Below are 10,391 nucleotides of genomic sequence, written 5' to 3'. Positions count from 1 at the left end.
TAAGGAAGAAATAGAGAAGAAGGGGAGATGGGGTGGGGTGGCTCCCACTTACTTTTAGTATTATATAATTAATTAAATAGATAAAAATATTATTATTAATAAGGGCATTTTAGTCATTTCGTACCCACTTAACACTAAAAACTAACCCCCATCTGCGTCAGGGACTATCCGGAAATAAAATTGTAAAAGCTAAGAACTATAGTTATAATTTTAGAAAGTTAAGGACTAAAGATTAAAAAAAAAACAAATACATTATCCAAGTTTTTTTTTTTTTGTAATGAGAGTTACAGATAATGTGTGTGCCATTTGTTATAAAGTCTTTCATTTTGATCGGCCCAAAGTTGAATTTTAGGATTTTGTGTAATTTGAATAATATTTTATTCTTTTTTACTTTCTCTAACGTAAAAGAAAATATACGACATTACCGCGCCACGTCATTCATGGTGAAACAATCCACCAAGTTTTTCATTTCAATGTGACGATCGTGTATATTGTATAAATTGTCGTATATTTTGATTTTCATATTTTTTTTTATAATTTTTACTCTGTAACTTTTTCTTTTTTTTTTTTAAAGAACTCTGTAACTTTTTCTAAACCATGTTACTAAATTTGATTTTCCCGTATCGTGTTGTATTATTACGGTTTAATTTTATGTTACAACGATGTTTGTTTTTAAATTTATTTTGTAATACATTAAGTTTAACTTTTTTTTTTTAACTTTACATGAATTTGTTAGGTTAGTTTTAGATTAGTACTTTTTTGTTCTCTAACGCCTTCGAATATACCCTTATAACGTGATAATTTTTCTTTACTTTTTCATATAATTTTTCTTTTGCATATCTTGCAACGTACTTATTTGAACTTGTGTGACATGGTTTTTTTTATCAACGTTCTCACTTTTAGAATCAAGACGCCGCAACTTCACATGCTTCTCATCACCCCCCCTTAACCAAGTCAGGTTCACCCGTCACAATACGCGACTTTTGTAGTGTTTCAAACATATAATTTTTTCCACGATTTCATGTGCAGCAATGCGCACAGACATGCACTATTCTATATAATACAATTACCAACAACCAGTGTGAATAGTGTTGGTTTGACTTTTTTTTCTTATTTGTCCTTTTGTATTTTTATGTAATTTTACCTTTCAATTTTTAGCATTAACACGTACAACCCCTTAATTCTTAAAGACTTTGTAGTCAAGTTTTATGTGTTTATTTTATGTACGCATGGGTATAAAAATTCAAGTTGATTTACGTTTCGGGGTAATTTTTTCCAAAAATAAATCGGGTAAATATAATACGTTTTCGTGTTTATCTTTATGTACGTTGTTGATCCATGTTTCAACATATTTTTTTTTACGAAACAGGACGACAACATGAGGGGCAATTTACTAGTTTCTAACAATTATAAACTTTGATAAACGGGTCTAATGTTTTTCAAAGTGTGGCTCGGCCCAAAAACTTCAATTGGGCCCCAATTCCAAAAGCCCAAAACAACGACCCTAATTCTCAACCTATATAACTCCTACTTTCTCTCATCTTCAAACCTTAGCTCATTCAAACCCTAATTCACGCCGCTCAAAACCACCAGATCTCCGTACAAATGGCGGTTAGCGAGCTCGCATGCACCTACGCCTCTTTAATCCTCCACGATGACGGCATCGCAATCACCGTAAATCATCTTCTTCACTGCCTCTTTGTTCATCGATTCATTTTTACTGCATCTGATTTCAATTTCAATTTCAATTTCAATTTCTTTGTGTTTGTAGGCCGAGAAGATCGCTACGCTTGTTAGCGCAGCGAATGTAAGCATTGAATCCTACTGGCCGAGCTTGTTTGCTAAGCTTTGCGAGAAGAAGAATCTCGATGATTTGGTTATGAATGTTGGAGCTGGTGGCGGTGGTGCTGCCGTGGCTGTTGCTGCTCCGGCAGGTGGAGCTGGTGCTCCGGCTGCCGCTGCTCCTGCAGCTGAAGAGAAGAAGGTATACGAGCTTTTTTGTTGATTGTATTTAGGGTTTAAAGAATTTATATGATTATAAACACTAACATATAAATATATAGATACAATTAAATTTATTGTGCTTAACATACAAATAACTAAAGTAATTATGTTATCAATAGAATTTTTAATCTAGCTGTTTGTATATCTAGCAGGTTAATTTTATTTATTGGATTCTGTTTTTTAATTTATAAACAAGTTAAAGAAAAATAAAGACATGTATTATAATTATTATTTTTTATATAAAAACTTGTTTATTTATAAATTTTTGTTGGTTTGGGGATTTTCAGGAAGAAGCAAAGGAAGAGAGTGATGATGATATGGGATTCAGTTTGTTTGATTAGGGTGTTTTCTGTACCTTGTAAGGGTTCTTATACAACTTTGGGAACCTATTTGATAGTTGATTTCTGTGTTTGTAGTACTTATGCTTGAGATTTTGTTTATGGATTTATGATTTTGGTCTTTACTTTACACATCTTAATTGCAATTGTTAGTTTTTGTTCTCATTTGAGGTTGCTGCATTTAGTGTTAACCATTGCTCAAAAGAACTTTAGTATGGTTAAGCTTCTTTATATACTAGAAAGTTGGTTAGTTTGTTTGGTAGGTTCAGGGTTGTTAAATGTTTGAGCTGATCCAAGCCTACTACTTGAATTAATACGAATGCTTGATTGGGGTTAGACTTTTGTTACGTAGTCACACATTTAGCTTCAGCAGCGGATCTAGCCAAAAAATTCAGTGGTATCCCAATTTTTTTTCTTGGGATGAAGGGTTCCCTTTGTAAAAAAAATAAAAATATTACATTTTTTTGACGAAGTTGATGGGTATTTTTTCATTACGGAGACTGAATTGAGGGGTAGCTCGTGCTACCCTTGCTTGTACACTGCTTCCACCCCTTAGCTTGTACTTGGTTTGTACCGCTTGAGCTTGCTTTTGGCTGTTGTCTCCTGGTGGTTGCCATGGTTGAACCGTTCCTCCGCCCTCTACGTATGAGGCCGTTACTGAACGTGTTGGTTTCACCAGTGACATGGTTGGTTTGGTTTTCAATTTTATGGTTGGTTGGTTTGGTTTTCACTTTTATGGTTGTGGTTTCGCGTCGTTGATGAAGAGGATAACCATGAAGAAGCAATGCTTCCGCTGCTTGTGAACAAATGGATATAGATAGGATGTGGGCTAAAATTAGGAACAATTGATTGACTACTTTATGTTGATTATTCATTTCTGACTTGAAAGTTGATGCTGTTGGAACAATTGAGGCATACCCTATCTTGTGTTACTTTCTGTAAATGAGCTGATCGACAACCTTTGACGATGCTGTTTGACTATATGATTCGACCATTCGATTCTTTACTAATGAGCGCCTGCACATGACTTCACACCGTTCCAACCAAAATCTTGATAAATAAAGCATCCGAGACACAACTCGGAAGCCACAGTAACTACCTTGTTCTCTTTACATAATCAGAAAACCTTGAAATGCAACAAAAATGTCTCAACAAGATTAAAGATTTGAAACGTTGATGTAAACGTATGAAGAGTTTGACATTGGTGTATGCAAAAGGTTTAAGGCACATATTTGGCTTTTTCTACCGTTGTAAAGAAACTAGACATATTGCACATGTAGTTGATCTTGAAATCAAGAACCGTTTTTCTTAATAAAATGTCGATCTGATCACGAGATAATTTAAGTCTGTAAACACATCTACTTAGGTAACTTTCAAACTTATTTCACTTTTTTTAGCTAGTTATCTTTTAACCTGACATTAACTGTCCATTAATAATTAAAACAAAAGATCAAATACAAATACACTTATCGTACAAAACGTACGAATGACCTGAAAAAATAACACAAAGCGGTGACATTTTTTTTAATTATTCTATTAGTAGGTAATTATCAAAAGTAGAGTAATTTTGATTTGATGCACTTATAGAGTAATTTTGGAATATATGTTGTTTGATGCAATTGTAGAGTAATTTTGAATGATGAATTTTAGAGTAATTATGATGCACTTGTAGACTAATTTTGAATTGTACGTTGTTTGATGAACTTGTAGTGCAATTGTGTCTGTTATGTTATTTTGATGAACTGGTAGAGTAATTATGATATAGTTATAGAGTAATTTCGAATTGTATGTTGTTTGAATAAATTGTAAAGTAATTTTGATAATTACTCTACTAATAGAATAATTACGAAAAAGTCACCACGTTTTTTACTTTTCTATACTATTCGTACGTTTTGTACGATAAGGCTATTTGTACGGGATCTTTACTCAAATAAATAAACAGGTGCAACTCGCGGAATCTTAGAAGTCTTTTTCTCAAGCAAACTATTTCCAAGATCCAATATCACTTTTTCTCAAACAAACTATTTCCAAAATCCAATATCAACAATAGATATTAAAGAGCGTGTTTGGGTTTGTATTTTTTGTGTTTGGCATAGAGTTTTGAAACTGATTATTTTATTTAGTAACATAATAACGTTCAGATTACCCCCGTGGTGAGCCAATGATCTCTAGATCAAGTGATAGAAGACTTGCATTTCTCTTGAGAGATGCAAGTTCAACTCTCACTTTGTGCAAAGTAAATGTGACACTGGTGAGCAATGATAGGAGACCCAGGAAAACCTGAGTTTGATCATTGAGCCATACGGGTTTTACCGGTAATTTCACCGTCGTGCCTACGAGCGGGTGGGTTATCGGGTTTTCCCCGGAATGGGTGGTGGACTCATGTTACTCTCTCGGAGTACTTCGTTTGGTCTAGTGGGTGCCGAGAGTGCTCGAGATTGATTCTGTTGGCCGTTCAAAAAAAAAAAAAAAAAAACTCCCGTGGTGAATGACAGCCGGAGATTTGTTGATGGAGGTGATGGAGATGAATTGTTGCAGTATACGAGGGGTGGGGTTAAGTTATTTTTATTAAATAAATAAGATAGTGTCTGTATAAGTAGTCCATGTCATATAAAAATTAATGGGGTTAACTTTCGGTTAGTATGAGACCAATGGAAAAATACGTTCAAACTTGAGGCTGTCTGTAAAATTGAAGTTGCCTATGATGTTAAAATTAAAGGATGGTAAAGCTATACATAAATGGATAACATGAGCTTTTACATACGACCCCCGTTTTGATTGTTCATCGTGTGATAAGGATTCAACACTTGATTTTCAAAAATATATGAGTGACTTGTAAGTTCGAGCATATCACATCTTAACGTTCAACGAGGGACAAGAATTTAGCTTTGGATCTTTGGATGAAATGTAGAAAACTAAAAGTGTAAGTATTCAACTTCTTTTTGGTTGCTAAATCTCTAAGGCTGGATATTAAGTATTAACTTTGATGACTGATGCACCTATCAATTATAATCCTGTTGTGGATCTACAAAATCATTATAGGAGCAACGTTTAAGAAAAAAAAATATCTAAAGGGGTAATAAAATCGAAAAAATGGTCATTTTTTTCAAACTTTACACTACTGCCAGAGTGTTAAGGATCAACGGGGGTTACCCCTTGTTACACTCTATATCCGCCCCTGGGTCCATCAAGTGTTGCTCGTGAGTCTATTACTATTAGGTCTATACCGGATTGTATGTAATCAACTTTACAAGCCAAGGCTGGTTTTATAATATTTAAGTATTCATATTTATATCATCATCAAATCCATAAATATTAAAATGAGACCTAAGATAAGAACATCGGGTCCAAAAACACGCCACATATGCGATTGGTGGACGAGAGACTATAGACATTGAGCTGTGCGACCACGTCCATGCAATGGCAGAACTTTAACATTTAAATTGTGGGGCCGAAAATATTACGCATAGAAAAACCAATTTTTTTAACCAAATAAAGACCATAAATAAATAAAAAATATGTTAGATTTCATTTGGCAACATATTATGGTCCAAAATACCTCCTATTTATGTTTTCAGTATACGCACCCTGATTGAGTTACACAACAGTCTGCACTACAAGGTAAAAGGCATGGTTCAGGCGGTTATTCTTACATCATGTTGGTGTATTTAGAAGGTGAGTAATGACGAAAATTTTAATCATCAAATGATCTCATTGTTATGATTTCGATGTTGATAAATTTGATTGTAATTGATTTCTGCATTTTTGATGCTTGCAATTCGGTTCAAACTCCTTGCTAAATCCTTTGTGATCAATATAATTTTTTCGCTTTAAAAAGAAATTAGGTGAAGAATAAAGGTGTTGGTGATGGGTGAAGTAAATAACTAAATATATAGATACTTGGATGAGAAACGTCCCATAAACTACAAATGGTATTAGACAATAACGTATTGACAATAACGCTTCAATTCTCATCCCATAAACTACAAATGCTATTAGACAATAACATATTGACAATAAAGCTTCAAATATGAATATGGTGTAGTCACTTCATGAACCAACTTTTGCAAGCATAATCATTGTACTTTTCATTAAATTTCTCTCTTTCCTTCACGTATAAATTACTTGGAATGCCTTGTTATCTAGAAACGGCTTCTTAATGCCAAATGATTTCGAAAATTTACCATACAATGGGGAGTTTAAAACTCTTGAATAGCGACAATTTTTACCACCCATGACGTAATAGTCTAGTGGTATTTGTGCTTGTCTTTCACAAAAGTGATGTAAGTTTAAATCCGTGCAAGTACAAAGTTAAGTGGTTTCAAGGTGTAAAAAATTGTTAGCTAAAAAAATAGTTAAAAACAAAGTTTTTACCCATTTATTTTTGAATTAATCATTTCAATTTATTTTCATCTCTAATAAATCAAAAGATAATAAATAGATTAGTTTTAAAGAAAACTATCTAGAAAACAAGTCAAAACTCAAACGCCACCTAAAATGTATTCTTACTATACAAAATCTTATAAATGGGTTCCCACCTCCTCCAAAACCAATTAGTCTGCGGATCATTGGCGCAAAACCCATCTTATTACTCAAGTCTCAACTACCCCAAAGAACCATAAAAAAATCTAATTGCTTAACATAAAAGGCAAAGGGTTTGTGTCTTTGTGACACCACTAGTCAATCTTTAAATCCCACTGCCACCCAAAGTCAATTTCTGTAGATTCCCATGTTTTCCCTTTTTGATTTCTTAAGTTTTCTCAATTTTCAATCAATAATGTAACAACCAAAACAATACAAAGATCATTAGCCTAACCAAAATAGAGAAAACTATTGACTATTTTGTCCCTAAAGCACTTAAAAAGCTTCTCACTTTCCATTCAATTATTCAACAAAGATTCTTGCTGCACTATGCATGCTTGATAGACATCCTTGTTTGAATCATACTCCATTAACTGTAGATACTCATTACTCAACATGTAAATGGATCAAGCATATTCTTACTAGGATTCAACAACCATCATCCTCAATCATCTAAAACACACTTTTATATGTACATAATCGATACATTCTATATAAAAACCGACGCATGTTTGATAGTTGATCACGGGAGTTCTAGTAGCATAACTATGATCAGGGTTATTACCGCAAAAAAAAAAAAAAAAAAAAAAAAAAAAACCGATATACTTTTTTATTTTTTACAGAAAAAAAGTTACTCAACATAATTATGGTATATTAAAGTCCATCAACTTGTAAATATATACAGGGAAAGTCATTAAACTAGTTTTTATATATTGAGGCCGGTTATTGTACAAATTGCCTTAACGTACGCAGAGTACGAGATGCAATATCAACATTCGATTTTTTTTTGAACATGCGATTTTGGTTTTTCTCAGCAACATGCAGTTTTTTTTTTAAACATGTGAAATTATTATTTTTTTAACATGCGATCTTTGGTTTTTTTCAACATGCGAGATTTCCTTTCTGGGGTTCTAACATGCGAACTTGGCGTACGCTTCGTACGTTAAAGCATTTTATACGATACACTTTTTCTTTATATATTTTTGTCGCTATAGTTATCTAAAATACACGTATTTTTGACGTTCTTTAAGGTAATGACTTGTTAACTATTAAATTAACTTAAAACTATTTTGACCAATATAAGAGTTAAAAAGTAATTATTTCGAAAAAGAAAATAAATTCAGAAATATATGCATGTTAGACAAGTTTACGGATTTTAATTTACAAAAATTAGTCTACTGATTTTTTCGTACATTTTTTACAAGTCGGAAAACTTTAACATATCAAAATTAGGTTGAGCGGCTTTTTTTTTTTAAATAGAAATATATATTGGTTCTTTATGGTATTGATTATGCATTTTTTTCATGATATAACATGGGATATTGTTCTGTGGTTAGTACTTTAAACCATCATTTTCAATATCTAGTGAGCTTTTCCTTTACAAAAAGGTTAATCATGGCTTGTGGCCACTTCTTTAGCCTGCTTGATATAGTGCTAGTATCAATCAAGTGCAAAAACCTCTCTAATTTGATCATTGAGGCTTAAAGTCTATAATCAACTTTTAGTGTTTTGATACACATACTTTGCTTTTGATTATTAGATTATAGGGTCAATTATATGTTTTCAATGATCGGTTTCATACGGGCCGCAATAAAACATCTCATCAAAAGATAAACTAACACGATAACATAATTTTATTTTCATTTTCATTTCACAAAAACGTCTAGTTTCTCATAAAAATGTTATTATGTGGTTATTACAACTTCAAGCAACACGAACACATCAAAACACTACCTTGTTATGGTCGATTATCTTTGATTATTTAGTATCGCATAATTACTTTCAAAACACGCGACCAAACAAGCCCCCAAACCTTAAAAGGTCTATATAACAAGTGACAACCACTTTCTACAATAATTGAGGGGCTCTAAAGTCTAAAGGTCAAAACTTATCACCACTCCATATATTGTTCATAATATATAAGCAATAAGCCTCTCACCACCCTTAACTTAGCCTTATTAACTTCCTCTCTCAACAAAACAAATGTCTCAAATTCAAGAAAAATCACCCCAACATTGTGCCAAAAAGAAAGTTATAAACATCAACAAGCATCATAAAAAACTAATCTACACATTCACCACCTTTCTCCTCTCAATCCTCTTACTCATACTTGTTATATGGTTCATACTTCACCCCTCCAAACCAGAGTTTGCCCTCAAAGAAGCCGAAATTTACCAACTCGGTCTCTCGGGGTCTCACCTTCTCAACTCATCCATTCAAATCACTCTTCTTTCAAAAAACCCGAATCAAAAAGTTGGTATTTACTACGACGAAATCCAAGTTTACGCTTCTTATAAAGGCCAACGGATAACGCTTGATTCGTCTATCCCTCCTTTTTATCAAGAAAACAAGGATACCAATCTTTTATCAATGGTTTTAGTTGCAAACGAGTTACCCGTGGACCCATCTTTCGGTTATGAAATGGGTCGCGATCAAATGGTGGGAAGGTTGGTGTTAAATTTAAAGTCGAATGGTCGACTACGATGGAAGGTAGGAACTTGGGTTTCTGGCAGGTATATGTTTATTGTAAATTGTGTGGTTGTTTTGCCTTTTGGTTCATCTGCTGCACCTGCAGGTCCATTGATTTCTAAGCAAGGGGCTCAGTGTTTGACTACAGTTTGAGCAGCAAATACTAGTATATATATATATATAAGTTGGTGTTGATTTGAAAAAATGAAGAGTTTTCTTTAATTAAATATGTAAATTTATAGTAAAGTGTTTATGATTGGTTTGTAATTTGTATAATTGTATAGCTTATATCTTCTGATATAATGAGATAGTTTCTCTTTGTTCTATAGTAGTGTATGTTCTTTTATTCTCATTATATTTTTTTATGGTTCTCAAACAAACTATCATCTACTGCTGTAACTAGTAATAAGACTGCCCGTAGTGGGGCGTTTTTTTTAAAAAAAATTGCATTATAACGCCCAAAAACGCCCAAACCCCCATTACATGGGGCGTTTTGGGGCGTTTTTTTTGAAAAAAAATCCTCCCGGCGTGATTATTAAAACGCCATTTTGCTTGGTTGGAGGTTTGACTTATGTTTGACCCACCAATAAGAAATAACTTTGTTTTTTTTTTTTTTTTTTTTAAGGATTGAATGGGGCATTATGGGGGCGTTATACCCACTACACCACTTTTGCTATAATGCCCCCTTGCTGACTAGGACGCCACATGGCGCAAAACGCCCCATGGTGGGGGCATTATAGTGTTTAACCATTACGCATGGTCTAACAGTCATTAAAATTTAAATCATAATTTTCTTGCTAACTTTTTATTGGGAAATGAATAAGTGTTTAAAAGGCCAACCTAACTCATTTATAATTATTAATAATATTAAATACCAAAATATCAAAATTTAAAATTTAACCTGTTTGGACCAACCTAAACGGGTTATATTAGCCAACCTGAAACCTGATTATTTTTGTGTCATATTTTGGGTCGTGTCAGGAATTGTAGCACATAAAA

General features: G+C 33.2%; 2 protein-coding genes across 2 annotated transcripts; both read left to right on the top strand.

Moving 5' to 3' along the window:
• The first annotated feature begins 1,525 nt into the window (after positions 1-1,525).
• On the top strand, positions 1,526-2,507 carry LOC110885914 (60S acidic ribosomal protein P1). The gene is made up of 3 exons (XM_022133653.2): positions 1,526-1,674; positions 1,772-1,984; positions 2,292-2,507. The coding sequence occupies exons 1-3, from the start codon at positions 1,606-1,608 to the stop codon at positions 2,343-2,345; spliced, it is 336 nt and encodes a 111-aa protein (XP_021989345.1). The 5' UTR covers positions 1,526-1,605; the 3' UTR covers positions 2,346-2,507.
• A 6,325-nt stretch (positions 2,508-8,832) lies between these two features.
• On the top strand, positions 8,833-9,720 carry LOC110885915 (NDR1/HIN1-like protein 26). Its single transcript, XM_022133654.2, has one exon. The coding sequence runs from the start codon at positions 8,907-8,909 to the stop codon at positions 9,543-9,545; it is 639 nt and encodes a 212-aa protein (XP_021989346.1). The 5' UTR covers positions 8,833-8,906; the 3' UTR covers positions 9,546-9,720.
• Positions 9,721-10,391: the final 671 nt, after the last annotated feature.

Source organism: Helianthus annuus, chromosome 15, assembly GCF_002127325.2.
Source record: "Helianthus annuus cultivar XRQ/B chromosome 15, HanXRQr2.0-SUNRISE, whole genome shotgun sequence".
In the NCBI taxonomy this organism is placed as follows: domain Eukaryota; kingdom Viridiplantae; phylum Streptophyta; class Magnoliopsida; order Asterales; family Asteraceae; genus Helianthus; species Helianthus annuus.
Note: the sequence above shows the minus strand (reverse complement) of the source record. Positions and strands in the feature narration are given on the sequence as shown.

Bases quoted from the DNA above. Each gene is read 5' to 3' on its own strand.
- LOC110885914 (XM_022133653.2), top strand. From the start codon at position 1,606: ATGGCGGTTAGCGAGCTCGCATGCACCTACGCCTCTTTAATCCTCCAC. The intron at 1,675-1,771 runs GTAAATCATCTT...TTGTGTTTGTAG, and splicing joins ATGACGGCATCGCAATCACC to GCCGAGAAGATCGCTACGCT. The intron at 1,985-2,291 runs GTATACGAGCTT...GGGGATTTTCAG, and splicing joins CTGCAGCTGAAGAGAAGAAG to GAAGAAGCAAAGGAAGAGAG.
- LOC110885915 (XM_022133654.2), top strand. From the start codon at position 8,907: ATGTCTCAAATTCAAGAAAAATCACCCCAACATTGTGCCAAAAAGAAA.